This window comes from Urocitellus parryii, chromosome X, assembly GCF_045843805.1.
Source record: "Urocitellus parryii isolate mUroPar1 chromosome X, mUroPar1.hap1, whole genome shotgun sequence".
NCBI lineage: Eukaryota > Metazoa > Chordata > Mammalia > Rodentia > Sciuridae > Urocitellus > Urocitellus parryii.
In genome coordinates, this window is record NC_135547.1 from 105,018,271 (window position 1) to 105,034,157 (window position 15,887).

The 15,887-nt window shown below is 32.0% G+C and overlaps 1 protein-coding gene across 3 annotated transcripts in view; it reads left to right on the forward strand.

The window, feature by feature from the left end:
* Positions 1 to 524: 524 nt before the first annotated feature.
* The window catches only part of Dmd (dystrophin), a 2,014,880-nt gene continuing 1,999,517 nt past the window's right edge, over positions 525 to 15,887 (forward strand). For all 3 annotated transcript variants that reach the window (XM_077794046.1, XM_077794047.1, XM_077794048.1), the window contains exon 1: positions 525 to 774. In XM_077794046.1, the coding sequence (XP_077650172.1) occupies positions 744 to 774 (31 nt within the window). In that variant the 5' untranslated portion in view covers positions 525 to 743. The remainder of the gene's footprint in view (positions 775 to 15,887) is intronic.

A 15,887-nucleotide genomic window follows, 5' to 3' on the forward strand; every position in this document is an offset into this window, starting at 1 on the left:
CATCATCAATACATGACTTTTGATTGGATCCCAAGGGTAAAAATTAACTGTGGTAGACAGGAGATTCATAACAAATGCATAGATTATTTGTGACATTTCTTTTTGTTCAGTAGAGTGAATTTTTTTTTCTGTTGTTAAAAGGAGGGTAAAAAAGGCAAGGCATTTAAAAGTTAATTCTGGATCAAGATTTCTGCTCTGTTATTCTAGAAATTTACATAAAAGTTACAGAAAATTATTGTTCCTCCTCTGTACTGAAGAGATTTTGCATTTAGAGGACTTTGGGAGCAAGAATTATGTCCACTGTGCTATTTTGGCTTGGATGTTAATCAGAACACAGTTGAGCATTATTTCAATTTGCAGGACTTGCCATGCTGGAAGCACAACCTTATATGTAGTGTCCATGGGCAGTCCTATTATGGGAAACCAACTTGAGAGAAAAGGCGGGTCACTTGCTTGTGCGCAGGTCCTGGAATTTGAAATATCCAGAGGCCTCTACAAAATCCTGGCATCAGTTACTATGTTGACTCACTCAGTGTTAGGATCACTCACTTTCCCCCTACAGGACTCAGATCTTGGAGGCAATTGCTTTCAGAGAAAAACGAATAGGAAAACTGAAGTGTTATTTTTTTCAAGGCTGCTGAAGTTTATTGGTTTCCCATTCCTAAGCCTACTAGAGCAATAAAGTTGGGAGAAATTTTTACCAAGATTTCTATCGCTGCTTCGACAAATACTTCTTTTTCCAAATGCTTTGGTGGGAAGAAGTAGAGGACTGTTGTAAGTACAAAATAATTTTAAAATATCTTTAATTATAGCATAAGTTTAGTTTGTGACAAGCTCACTGATTAGGCAGAATGGTTTTAAATTATTACACTAGTTTGTGAATAAACATAAATGTTATCTTCAGTATACTTTATAATATATGTTTATGTATATATTCAGGTGTAGATGTTTCTCACTGGGAAAACTTCAATAGAAATTAGGTAGAGTTGAGTTATTATCTTTGCAATAAAATAAACATATCTTTCTTATTTAAGAAACCACTGAAGGAATAGAATATGCATAACTAGCTTTGAGTGTATGTAACAGACTATTTTGATTGCTCTAAAGTAGTTTGTGAATCTGGATTATTATTTTGATTGATGCTTCTATATTTAGTAATGGTTACATGAATGGTAATGACCTGACATTCTCAGTGAACTAACTGCTGAATGGGAATGATATGGAAACCTAAAGGTTAGAAAATGATATATCAGGCATATAATGGGAGGGAAATTTTAAAAAATTGTGATGGATAAATAATATGTGCAAAAATATTGATAAAGATTTAATTTCCAAGTTACTTTCTCATATTATTTGCAAAATTTTGAGAGCTCTTTTCTGTCACACATCATGATGATTCTTTAAGTAATGTAAATATGTGCTGCCAAATAACCTGAAAGTCTTTTATTTAGGAAGTAACAAAAACTTGAGACTTCTGATCATATTTTGCAGTAAAGTCATCATGGTATTTCATGTTTTTCATGACCTAGCATTTCACTGAAGCTTTATAGTTAGGCTTTTATATAAAAATGTGACTAATTTGTTTATTTTTAAGAAAGCTATAATGACTAATGAAGAATTTAAGTCAACTGTAATGCAACCATAATAGAAGTACATAAAAATAATACATGATGAGGACAGTGTGTCCTAAAGAGAAGGATGAAGGAGATTATATTTTTCCCCTATTTTTGACTTGTGGATTATAGTTATTCTGAAATAGACATGAGGACAATGCCTATAATTAAGAACGAAATAAATAAATCTCTCCAAATAAGTAATGCTTTGCAAATTCTAGAAAAACACTGAAAACAAACTTATAAAAAGTTTCTGTAAATAAATTAACATTGTCCATTTATTTACATTGTATAACAGATTTCATAGTATAACATTTATATCATTTTCATCTTAAATGTCTTTACTGAGCATCAGTATTGCTTTCTAATTGAAAAACTGTTCTATGACTACCATTATAAAGCCAGATAAATAGAGAGATAGATAAATAGATAGATAGATAGAGATATTCTTCACGGTATACCCCACACACACACATACACACACAAACACACAACACACACATGCACATTTTTATTTGGTATTTGTTTCTATCATATCATTAATTTATAATGCTATCAAAATTAATTACTGGTGATGATTAATTCTACAAAATTAAGATCATTTATTATTACTTAGAGGAATTCTGAAAGAATTTCAAAGATGAAATTCTGTTATGAAGCAAAGCAACCTTACACTCTTCTGTCATAGATATTCAAGTAAGATTTTAAATTCTTAAAGTTTGAAGAAAGATAACCTTTTTGGGACATGCCCTGTAGGACTTTTACTATAGTGCATTTTAAAACCATCAAGTAATGCTTATGTAACTTGACAATAGGTTTAAGACAAAATGAAGATATTCTCAAGGTTATATTATACATTGAGTTTTACTGTTGAACAAGATATTATTAGTTGGGTTTTTGACATTTGAATACAGTTTTTAAAATTGTCTTAGTTTGAAAAATTTAAAACAGTACATTTGGCTGTTATTTAACTAAAATTGTTACCATTTAAAAGAGGTCACTATATTAACATGCATATCATTTACTTTTAAAATTTCTCGTATGGCATTATGTAAAAATGTGGATGTGTAACGGATGTGATTCTGCAATCTGTATTTGGGGTAAAAATGGGAGTTCATAACTCACTTGAAGCTAATGTATGAAATATGATATGCCAAGAGCTTTGTAAGGTTTTGAACAACCAATAAAAAAATAGAATTTCTCAAATTATGAATTTCAAAGGATTAATCAAATGATTAACTGAAAATAGATATTTTATTGAGCTTTTTTTAAAGATGCAAACCATCTTGAGACCTAACAAAAACATCTATTAGAATATCATTTGTAGAATCTTTTAAAGGCATGTTAACTATGAAAGAGAGATTGCAGTTCCAAGTTGATGATATACTTTTTAATTTAATAAGATTTTTGTGTAATATGACATATTATAGAAAATACATTAGAATATATCATGTGATATTAATCTTTTAAAATACTTTATGCAAATTTGAGTTATTTATGAAAAAGATAGTACTTGACTCTATTCCAGCTATACAGTACTGAAACAGAAAATTCATGATTTGGGTAGAAATACTAGTACAACTTCTTCTTCAGTCCTGTGTTACTTGTTCAAAATCTTTATAGACAAAATCATTTACTGCATAAAACAAATTGTCAAGTACTTAGCCACTTCTGTGGTTTAAATAAAGAGATTAAAATCTTCCTTGTGTTGGAAGAATCAGGTGATTTTAAAATTTCTGCTTTATCTTATTATGACTGTGTCTAAAGAGCAAATCAAAGTGATTTCCCAAACTTTTCTTCTCTTTTCAACTTAAATTCTAATATTTCCCTAACTCATTAAGCATGTTTTATCATATTTTCATCAAATTATTGTTTATTTCATTGCAAATACAAGAAACATAGTATTTTTGTATGGGAATATGTGTATGTGTGTGTGTACACACACACACACATACATACATACACATTTAAACCGCAGAGTAGTTTTCTAAGATATATTAACTGAAATTGATTAGAAACTAATCTCTACTTAGAGATGATTTTCTTTTCATCTTTTTTTAAAATTTTCTATTTTAAACATTATTTTGTAAGAAATTGATCAATAAGACATAAATATTCTCTGAGTAGTAAAATAGAACAAACCATGAAAACTCAGGATTTATGACTATACAATTGGGGGAGCTCTTTTAAGAAAAATAATATTAAAATATGAATTAAAAAATTAGATACATCTTGGGAGGGGTCCCTACAAGTGAAGCTTTAAGAGTTTCATGGGCTATCACCTCTGTTTGGAGAAATTTGTTAGGGTTGAATCTTGTCCTAGTTACATTTTAAAATAAAATTGATTCTAGTTATATTTATTTAAAGCATATATTATTTCTCAAAGACAGCCTTTTATTTAATGCAGATTAGAGAGTTAAGAGAATTTATAATGGTAGGAATTTGACATTTCTGCCTTTCATTCTGAAAAGATACATTGATTAAAGTGAAGTCAAACTCAGTTAATGGAGGCGGTACAGTTATTTCAGATATACAGGGTATGTAATTTGAAGGCGAGCCAAATCACAATGACAAGGAATAATGATGACCTTGGTTTATTTTTATACAGTACACTCAAGTTTTGATTGGATTCAGAGAGAGGCAATGGTTTTCTATCTCACAAAGTCCTGCTATAGTCCTAGGAGGTTTGTGTTCTTTTATCAAGGCAGTAGGCTCATATTGAAAAATTTTGTTGGGAAAGTCATAGAATGGAGTATGGAAAGTAAGACTTTTTTATTAAATGCAACCAAGTTCCACAGCAGAGTTTCATGAAAATATTTCTTTTTAGGTAGCACGTTCTGTGCAGCATGCTGATCTTCAAAACTATATAAGCAAACAAACATTTTGTGGTCTTCACTTTTTCCCTGCTTACAGCATCTGTTAGTGAAATTTCCTTGGAGTTTCACAATATAAAATATTGAAACATCTTTCGAGTTTCAAACTCTATTTTAGTGCAAATATGAAAGTGAAAATGGCAATGTCATAGTAAGTTAAAATGGTGATAGTATAGTATATATTTAGTATTTTCTCAATTTTTGAGGGTTTTGACTACTTGTATCACACATAGACTCCTTTCTAAAAACTGTGTAAAATTTCAATCTCCCTCTACTTAATATTAGAAGTTAACATGTTTTCCAGAAATTCTGATAACCCCTTTTAAATAGAAGAGTAATTGATATTTTTGAATCACTTCTGTGCAAATATTGTTTCAAGATTAACAGATAAAATAATTTGGCTTACTTTTTTCTGGAGTTTGGGAATGAAAGTTCCTTTTCCCCTTATGCTTCAGCATATTATAATATTAAATGTAATCTTATAAATCAGAGATTGTGAAACACTTTAACACCCAGAGTATATATAGTCTTTCTCTTTTCTCATTCATTATTAATTCCCTGAATATGGCAAAATAAACTAAAAATTAAAATAAACATATTGGCTCCAGTATTTTAAGGGAACCTGAAATTTCTCTACCACAAATTCACAGAAGACAGATGAGGATAAGGAAAGGAAATGATCCCTGTGGCTCATGCTTAAAAGAATCTTCATGTCATGGCCATACAATCACCCCTGAAAAAAATCAAAGGGCAGTACTCATAGCTCTCTTCTTCCATAAAGGCTGCCATTTTAAGCATTTAGAGTCTTTATTTTAAAGCATTTTCCTGTTAATCTGGAAACTATGATTTGCATATAAGTGATTCACAAATATCAGTTACTTTTATATTCAAAAGGGGATATCAGAATTTCCAGAAATCTACCATTTTAAGTATTTTAATCTGATATCATTCATTCAAAATATCTGGGAAGGTGAACACAACCAACCAACCATTTTCTGGGGTCCTACAATCTTGAAATTTGGCTTTGCATAGTATTAAGCCCTGAGAAAACAGGCATTCCTAGCAGTCAGCATTGGATTTAGAAATCAATTTCTTCCTCTTCCTCCTTTATTATTTTTTGCCTTCTGCCTCAATGCCTCACTTTCATTCTGTAATTATGCACACTATTCTTCACTAATGGAAAGTGAGAGAGAATCAACAGTTATCCTGTAGCAGGAATGAAGCTGCCATTTCTTTGGTACACTGATAAAACGTTGCTGCTGTTGTTTCTGTCGTTCATAAATGACTCCTCCTGAATTCTTAACTCAATATTTTGAATCCATTAATTTTTCATAAATTTAAAATGTTTAAATTTTTCAGAAATTTAAAATGTTGAAAAACTGATGTTTATGTGAAATTTGAGAGTTGGAATATATTTATGGCTAGTTTAACATATTTACTGTCATCATGCTTCTGTTCAAGTTTTTAAAAATCTGAAGAAGAGCTTTGCCTCTATCTTAATTATTCACTTCATTTTAGTTTATGTATTTTTTCTGTTTTAAGTGGAAGAATGTGGTGGCTCTGATGAATAGGAGGAACATTAAATTGCATTCATTATTCAAGCCAATATTTATCCATGTGATAAAAGAAGGACGTAGATAGCTAAATGGGTTTCAAACAGGGTTAAAATAATTTTCTAAGCTCCAAAAAAGCAGAGATTTGAATTTTCATGCTTTTAGTTTATATTAAATAAATACTTAAATCATATGAGTACAACAATGAGGAATTCACATATGCTAAAGTTACACAGTCTTTTGTCAATTTAGCTTCAACTTTTAGACATATTTTCTTTCCAAATTTGCTTTTAAAAGACCATTATTGGGCTGGGGATGTGGCTCAAGCGGTAGCGCGCTCGCCTGGCGTGCGTGCGGCCCGGGTTCGATCCTCAGCACCACATACCAACAAAAGATGTTGTGTCTGCCGAGAACTAAAAAATAAATATTAAAAATCCTCTCTCTCTCTCTCTCTCATTCTCTCTCTCTCTCTCTCCTCTCTCACTCTCTCTTTAAAAAAAAAAAAAAGACCATTATTAATTGAGCACAATTAGCATTATAGTGTTTTCTATATGGTTCCATATTATGGGCAAATAAAGGGGTCACCTTTTTAAAAGTTTTTACCCTCTCCTAAGCTTTTGTTTGAAATTGCTCCCCCGCTTTCCCATTCTGTTTTTTTGGCTTGACTATCACCGAATCAGGACTATAAAAGGGCATAAACATCAGTAGCTTTTTGCCCATTCTTGGCACTCATCTTTATTTGCACACAACTTGCCTCCTCCTTTATCAGATTACAGTAACAACGTTACCTTAGCCTAAGTGCTGACTTAAAGGGCAAGGGAGTCAACACACTGTTACAAGTACAGATTTTAGCTTTGGAAACTGTGTGGGGATGTATTAAAGGAATAAAATAGAAAAAAAATCACGGAATCAGAACTGCACAAGTATTTTCATCAAAAGAAAGTTGAGTAATTTGCTTTTAGGTTGGTGCTTAAGAAGGCAGTGTTAGGATTAAATTGATGACTGGACAAAATATTATCAAAATGGTTGGGAGAGTGAAAAAAATTATCAGTGAATGTGACAAATCACAGTTGCTATCACATAACTGAGAAATAAAAGGGGAAATTACACTTAAAAGAGCATAAGCAATGTTGGCTCCTAGGTGGTTAACTTAAAGAGCTTACGGGAAGCTCAGACAGCTGAGGAATCCTGATTTAGTAGAGGCTGAAGGGCAGGGCAGGAGCCATGTGAACAGCTGCTGAAGAGCTGGAGGATTCCTTTGGATTAGGTGTACACACCCTGTCTCTAATGGGCTGTGTCAGAGTGCACCAAGTGTTATCAAAAGGGTTCACTTTGCTCAAGCTTTAGGCCTTTGCAATGTTTTACTTTAAATGTCTGGAAATAGATTTGCTCTCAAAATAAATTCCGAAATAAAATATCAAAAGAAGTGGCTCCATAAAATTTGTATTGTGTGGTTTTGGATGATCATTATTTTAAAAAGAACCTATAGCTGATGATTTGTTATCCATCCATTCATTAATATATATTAATCCATGCAATTAATATATATATATATAATTTAAATATATATATATATATATATATGTATATATATATAAATATATATATATATATATATATATATATATATATATATATATATATATATCGATTGCCAATTTTGTGCTAAGGCTATGCTGTACTCTGGAGATAATCTTCTAAACAAGAAAATTCATAAAGATTTACTTTAGAGGAGAATGTGCATATTAATATGTTCGTACTATTTAAATATTTAAATTGCCTATTTGGGATAAGACCTACAGAGTAAAGACCACATTGTTATAAGAATGTATAATATTGAGCTCTAGATTAGTCTTAGAAATTGAGGAGGTCTTCCTGAGAAAAGGATGTCAAAATAAGAAGAAAAATAGAATTAGGGAATTATTTTCCACTCAGAAAATGTTTCACTCAGAGAGGGCAACATTTGTGAGAGTGAAAACTGGTATGAGGAAAAATATAAGAGAGTCAGTTTTACTAGTGAATGGTAAGTGAGGGAGAGTGTGAAACAAGCCTGTAGCTTAAAGGGCAGGCTGGGGTCCAATTGTCTGAACAGGAAGCCTTAAAGGTCATGGGAATTATTTTTGTTTTTACACAAGCACTGAACAGCATTTCATGAGTTTTAGGCAGAACCCTGATATGAACATATTCACATTTTTAAAGAATATCAGTTTTATTAAGAAAGGATTAGGAAGTGCTAAGGGTAGATGAAGGGCTTCCAATCTGAAGCTATTTTCATAGCTCCCCCAAGTGCAGAAGAAGGTGGTTTTGACTAGAATGGTGGCACTGGAGGTGAAAGAAATATGTCTAATAAGGATTTTTCTATGAGAGAATCAATAGCAATTGGTGTTCAATTGTATGCAGCATCCTCCATGACATGTAGAATTTGGTGCATAATAGTGCCATTTACAAGAAAATTGGAAGAGAAACTGGAATGATGGGAAGGATTAGGGATGGTGATGCTGAGCTTTTTGATGGAGAATGTGAGAACTGTGGTTATGGGGATCTGCAGCCTAGAAATGAAGTTATTATTGGGGATTAAAATGAATGAGCCATAGAATGGATGAGACCAGTTAGAAAAATCTACAGCATGAAAAAAAGAAAGTCAGGAATTCAATTAGGAAGACAAAAACATTCTAAAAAATCAGAGAGAAAACATCTAGATAGAGTGATAAAATTGTAAGCAAATAATATTTCTGTAAAGAGGGCTGTTGCTTTCAATCTCCAATTTAATGACTTTGAATGAGGAACTTACTTTCAGCACCAGGTGTCTTGGTTTCCACAGTCTCTGCCATCTATTTACCCCAATTTCCTTTTCCACGTTGCTATTTCAGTGAGATATCACCAAAATATTGCCTTAGTAGAAAAGCTTCAATAAATATTTAAATTGTATAATGTATTCCGCTTTTTCCTGTACTCTGCACTTCCTAAAAATACCTTCTTCGGAAACCCCATTTCAACTGACTACTGTATAATGAAATGAGCCTTCAGTGTAAAACATTTATCATAGTCTGAATTTCAATTGCTCAGTCAGAGTTGTTAAGTAATATGAAAAATCATCCTTTAGAGAATACAGAATTGCACAGATATGACAAGGTAACTTTGCACTTTATTTAATGCTGTTTTAGTTAATATAGATGCTTATTGGAGAAATGTCGAAAAATTCTTGAGAACCATTAGTAGAGTTGATTATTCTTAAATCGGCAAAAATGGTGAAAATACTTAGAAAACATTGACAATTCAGTTTAAATAAAACCAGAATCACACTGAAGAGGTAGAAGGCATTTGAGTAATTGAAATTTAGTCATGGATGAGTATAATGTACTTATCAGTTAGCTTTTGGGGAAGTAGGACTAGATAGAATATTAATAAGATATTGAGCAAATTTTTCACCATTACATTTTTACTTGCTTCTAACTAAGCATTTTTGAACACCTGCTGTGTTCTCTCAGCCTTTTATGAAATTACAACTCTGTAAGTCAGAGAACACACACACACACACACACACACACACATATAGGTATACAACTGCTATAAAATGTCAAGAGAGTTATAAAGTGTGGCACAAATCAAACATAAATGATTATTTACGAATGATATGATTATGGAAGTTTTCATTGAATTATCTACCTTTATAAATAGTCCTTAGAGAATGAGCATATGGAATTGTGGATTATAGGATGAGTGGAAGGGGTAGTGATGCAAAGACAAGGATTAATGAGGCATTGATTTCTCCTACATATATAGCTATTGATATTACCTTGTATGTGCATAGCACTATTCCAGGTTTATCTAATCTTCAGTGATATATATGCCATTTATCATGCTTATATACTAAGTGTCAGGCACTTCTCTGAGTGCATCACATGTAGCTCAAATAATTGCCATATAACTGTAGGAGGTGGGGAATATATTAATTTATATTGAACAGATGAAAATGAGGTACTGAGAGGTTAAGTAATTTGCCTAAGGTAGCTCAGCTGATATGTGGCAGAGTCAGTATTTGAAAAGTGGCACAATGATAGTAAGATTAAAGATCCTTAAACTCTCAGTTGCCACATCCTCTCAGGTTTGGAGAGAATCTTAAAAGGATGGAATAAAACAAAATGGCAAGAATCATAATATCTTCTCGAAAGAACTAAACATGTTCCATTGAGAATGTTTTGTGAAAAAAGTTATAGTAATTTTTGGTTTGCTTACATGTTTACTATGGACCTTGGTACAATACATTTTCTTAGATAAAAACTAAGGTGTACTGAAAAACTGTTCGTTCATGCTCCAGATACTCACAGGGAGCTGTGTGTGGTGATATCTATTATAATTAACTTGTTTTACGATTTTATTCCTATCTCAATCTTCACACCATGTGAATATGAAAAACATCAAATGAAGTAACTAATACAGCTCTGTTTAAAAGTATCTATAGCTAGCTTCCTTATGGTCTCACTAGTTTTTCCTTCCAATTTTATTTCAGTGATGTACAGAAAACTGTGCTACATGAACAGAAAACTGAGAACTTGGCCCACATGACTACAGTTTAGTAATATTCTACAAAAATAATTTGCATAGATTAATATGACAGTAAGAACAAGTTCTATTTTGAGTACTACTTTGCATAAATAGGATTTTATTTAAATCACTATAATTTTTGCTTTTTAACAAACTAATTTTTCATTTTACTTTGTGTTGATTATAGACACTGTTGTACATACTTGTATATTGTGTATGTGTATATAATGTACAATATACAATTCTAGAGTACACCAGAAACAGAGAGTGAGCATTAGGCTATGAAGCACATTAGTCCCCTGTCATTAAGCAGCGTGAATCCTACACAAAAATGTTGACAATGGTTTCCCCATTTCTAAGGTCAGAAATAGTATTCAGATTTTATTTGACTTCATAAGCAATTTTATTTTTATCAAGAGGCATGTATGTACATGTATCAACACATTAAATGATAATTAAAAATCACAATGGAACAGAATGAGTCTAGATGCAGAGATGAGAGTGGGAAGTAAGTGGGCATCAGAAATAATCCTCACTGATTTATTTTCCTTAAAGCTTGATGATCGTCATGTCTGTTTTTCATGATACAGTTGTTAATATTGTCCAGTAACTGGCTAGTAAAAAAAAAATGGATAATATAAATTTTAACTCTTATTTAAAATTTGTATTTTTTATTTCTTAACAATGAAGTCATTAATATTTGGATAAGCTATGGAAAGAAATCTCATGCTAAAAATACATTTTCAGATGTGCATTATGTTAATTTCCAAACAATGGAATGACGATTCCACCAAATATAGTACTGTTCTACAGTATTAAATACACAAATGCTATTTTTTATAATTTATTGCCATAAGTAACACTAAGATGTATAATTTTTTAAAAAAGGGAATCATACACAAACACACACACACACACACACACACACACACAATTTTTTTTCATCCTAATTCCATACTCTCTTTCTTTGATTTCCCTAGTGTATGAGATGAGTTAAGATTGTGTGAATACTATTTTTCTAGGGAAAAAAATCTTCATGGCAGTATGGTGAATGAAACAAATTTAGTTCATTTATTTCAATATTACTATGTGCATAGATCTATTTCTGTGACATATGCAAACATATACATGTATTACTTAGAAATTAAGTGGTTTAAATATGAAAGTATTTGTCTTTACTCATATTTATAAAATCATTTAAATTGTGACTAGAACAATGCTAAATCAGTTCTTCCATTTGGAAAATATAAAAAAAAATACAACACAGGAAAATAAAAGGAAAACAATTTATTATGTCCATATGCCATTCTCCAATTATAATGGATAATGTTAATTTAATGTTATGTTATTTATTCTTTAAGATTATATTAGTCATATTATTTTAATATTAAACATGGGGTATAACTCTATTAGTTGTTCCTTTTTTCATAATGTTTTAAGAAAATAAAATTTTCATTTCTATCATGGTAAAAATACAAAAATAAAATGAGGCATTGTCTTTTTTCTGTTCTTTATATACATTAATTGGAGTAAATATAAGCAATATTTTTTTTCTTTTTCCTTAAAATTTAATGCTTTCTATTCATGCTTTACCCTACTAAGTTCAAGTGAAGGGAAGAACTTCAAGTTGCTAAAACCAATTAACAAAATTTCTTCTTCGTCTTTCTTGAACTTGCAGCTGTGATTAATATGGACTATTCTCACTTAAGAATATTGTCTTCTTTAGACATCTGTGCACTGTGTTTTTCTGGTTTGGGGTGGTGTTTCTCTTCAGTCTGCATGGCAGACTGATCTCTCTACATTTAAACATTACAGTTTTGGGGGAGCAAATCCTAGTGTGATTCTCTAATCTTTTTCTTGGTCATTATACCCACATCTATAGTATTAATACTTATTTGCAGATAACTAACCAGGTTTACCTCTAACTCAGTTTTCTCCAATAAATTTCAGAACTATAATTTGATATTTCCATTCATATGTGACAAAGGCATCTTTATTCTGAATGCTTACTTTAGTCAGCTTTTACACTGCTGTGATCAAAAGACCTTACAAGAACAATGTATAGCAGGGAAAGTTTATTTTGGCTCATGGTTTCAGAGGTTCAGTCCATGGTAGGCCAACTTTATAGCTCTGGGCTAGAGGTGACACAGAACACATGGTTGAATGATGTGCTCAAAGAAAGCAGTTTGGAACATGGCACCCAGAAACAGAGAGAGCACTCCACTCACCAGGAAGAAAATATAAGTCCCTAAGACATCCCCCCAGTGACCTATCTTCTCCAGCTACATCCTACCTGCCTTTAGTAACCACCCGGTTAATACATTTGAGTGGATTAAGCCACTGATTGTATTACAACCCTCATAATCTAATCATTTCACCTTTGTACTTTCTTGCATTATCTCACATATGTGTTTTGTGGAACAACAGATATCCAAACCATAGCAATGCTTAAAATGGAACTTTCCTCCATCCAATGAAATCTGATCCTTTCCCATCCTTCTCTTTATCATTGAATGTTGATGTCATTAATTCAGGTTTCACAGGCCAATACCTAATTCATCTTTGAAACTCTGATCTCTCATGTTTGCTTATGCCTAAACCATTGGCATTTGTTGTGGATTTTATCCCCAGATATAATTTCATTCAATTTGTTTCTTCTCCTCTACAATTACCCAATCTAGTTTTCTTCATGAGGCATACAGCAGCCATTTCCTTCCTGGCTGCTCAGAATTGCCTGTTCCCCCTTCCCTCTAATCCATTCTCTAAAATTTATTCACTCAGTCAATTTTGAATTTATGATCATCCATTTAATCACTTTATTACTTTATCTTGGCTATTAGAAAAAACAAGATAAAAAGAAGCTAAATAAACAAGGCCTAGACACTGCCTACCTATTTTGTCTCATCTTCCATCATACTTTTTCTGACTTATTACTTTACTGACTTACTTTTGTATAAATAGTCCTTGCTTCTTTCCACTTCAGGGCTTTTGCACATGCTTTTCTATTTGTCTAGAACCTATGCTTCTCTGTTTCTCTTTTTTCACCTAGATAACACTATTTTCCACTCACAAGGCATCAGAGTTCCCTGGTAGATGAAATTTTCCTACTACATAAAATCAGTCTATAACACACAGCACTGTTAGGATTCCAAATGTATGTGTGTAATAATTCATACTAGTTGCTCAGAGCATATGATAAGTTCCATGAATCCTCAAATATTGTGCTCATCATTGTTTCCCTAGAACCAAAGTTTTCTCAATATTTGGAGTAAGTTCCTATTTAACACTTTAATGAAAGCTGTCATTAATAGCCATTTATACATATTAATATATTATATAATAATAATGATAATTTATAATTTATGAATATTTTGTACAACAACAAAAGTATTTTAGTTCTGGTTGAAGCTTAACCTATGTAAGTGTAAAATTGCTTTTCATCCATTAGGTTCCCCCTACCCTTCTTTGACTTATTATATTTCCTTTTACTCTAGAGTATTTTGGTTGATGGTTTATATTTTTACTATTTTTAATCCATGTCTTTTTTCTTTTCTTCATCTTTCTTTGTGAGCTCTCAAAGGACTAACCATATAAAATATATAAAGTCCACTCTAAACCAAATCCTAAAACAAAAATAATCCTTTTAGAAAATAAGGAAAAGGCATGAAAGGACATATTGCAGAGGAAGATATAAGGATGGCAAATAAGTACACAAAAAGATGTTCAATATCACTAGCCTTTAGAGAAATGCAAATTAAAAATACAATGAGTTTTCACTATGCACCTATCAGAATGGTTAAAGCTTAAAAGAAAAAAAAATGGTGACAATACTAAAAGCTGACAAGGATGTAGTAAGATTAAATCTTTCATACATTGCTGGTAGAAATATAAAATGCTCCAGTCACTCTAGAAGACAATTTGGGAGTTGCCCCTAAAATTATATATGTAATAATCATATGACTTGTGCTCTTGAGCATATATCTCAGAAAATAGAAATTTATGTTCACTCAAATCCTGTTCATGAATGTAATAATCAGAAAATGAAAACAACTCTACTGTCCACAAATGGATAACTTTTAAAAATGATACAGCCATACCATGAAGTACTACTCAATGCTTTTTTTGTAGGGTGGGGGGGTACCTGGAATTGAACTTGGGGTACTCGACCATTGAGGCACATTCCCAGCCCTATTTTGTATTTTCTTTAGAGACAGGGTCTCAATGAGTTCCTCAGTGCCTTGCCATTTCTGAGGCTGGCTTTGAACTCAAAATACTCCTGCCTCATCCTCCCAAGCTGCAGGGATTATAAGCATGCACCACCACACCCAGCTCCAGTGGATCTTAGAAGAAAAATGCTGAGTGAAAAAAAAAAATATATATATATATATATTATATACTGTTATTCCTTTTATTGAATATTGTTGTGATAAAATTACAGATATTATAAACATATTGCTGGTTGCCATGGGTTAGGAATGGGGAAGGAGGTGTTCTATATAGTAGTACATTGATTATAAACTCATTATATATTTTGTTTTGTTACATAAAAACCAAAGTTTTATTGTTGCATGGAACTGTTGATACAGACACAAAGAGACACAAATGAATGCGGATATATCTGGTAAAATCTGAATCAACTCTGGGTTTTACAGATATTATACTATAGTTGAAGATGCTGACAACATTGGGTAAGATAAGCTGAAGTTTGCACAAACCAGCTCAGCATATTTTTTCAACTTCCTGTGAATCTATAATTATTGCAAAATAAAAGGGTTTTAAATGCCAGCATTCAACCTTTAACAAGCCCTCCATGTCCTGAAGCCCTGTGTATCATTTCCAGACTTAATCAAGGGATAAGCCTTATAAATTAATAAGTCCATCATTCAGGGTAAAAAGGATGGTTTAATGCAATCCACCAGACTATGATCCATTTCTATTATATGGGAACATGCATCACTTATTGAACAAAATGTCATGGTGATTTAGGCTATGTTCTGTATGTCTTTATAAGGTATTGTGTTTCCGATTGTTTGTGACCGAAAAGTCTCTATGGGAAGAGCTGGCCTTTTAGAAGTTATAGTGATCTGTAGGTATAGTAACTGGACAGTGCCTGAGATTGACTTGGGTTTTAAACTGGACACAACCTACCAAGTCAAGTAATTCTGCCAAACTGATATTTATTTAACTAATATTTATTGAGTTCCTACCTTATTCTTGGCACTCAATTTACCATACGTACTGCCAGCTGTCTTTCATGAGCAAATTAGGCAAAATAATGCCACTTTACATGTTACTTATTGTTA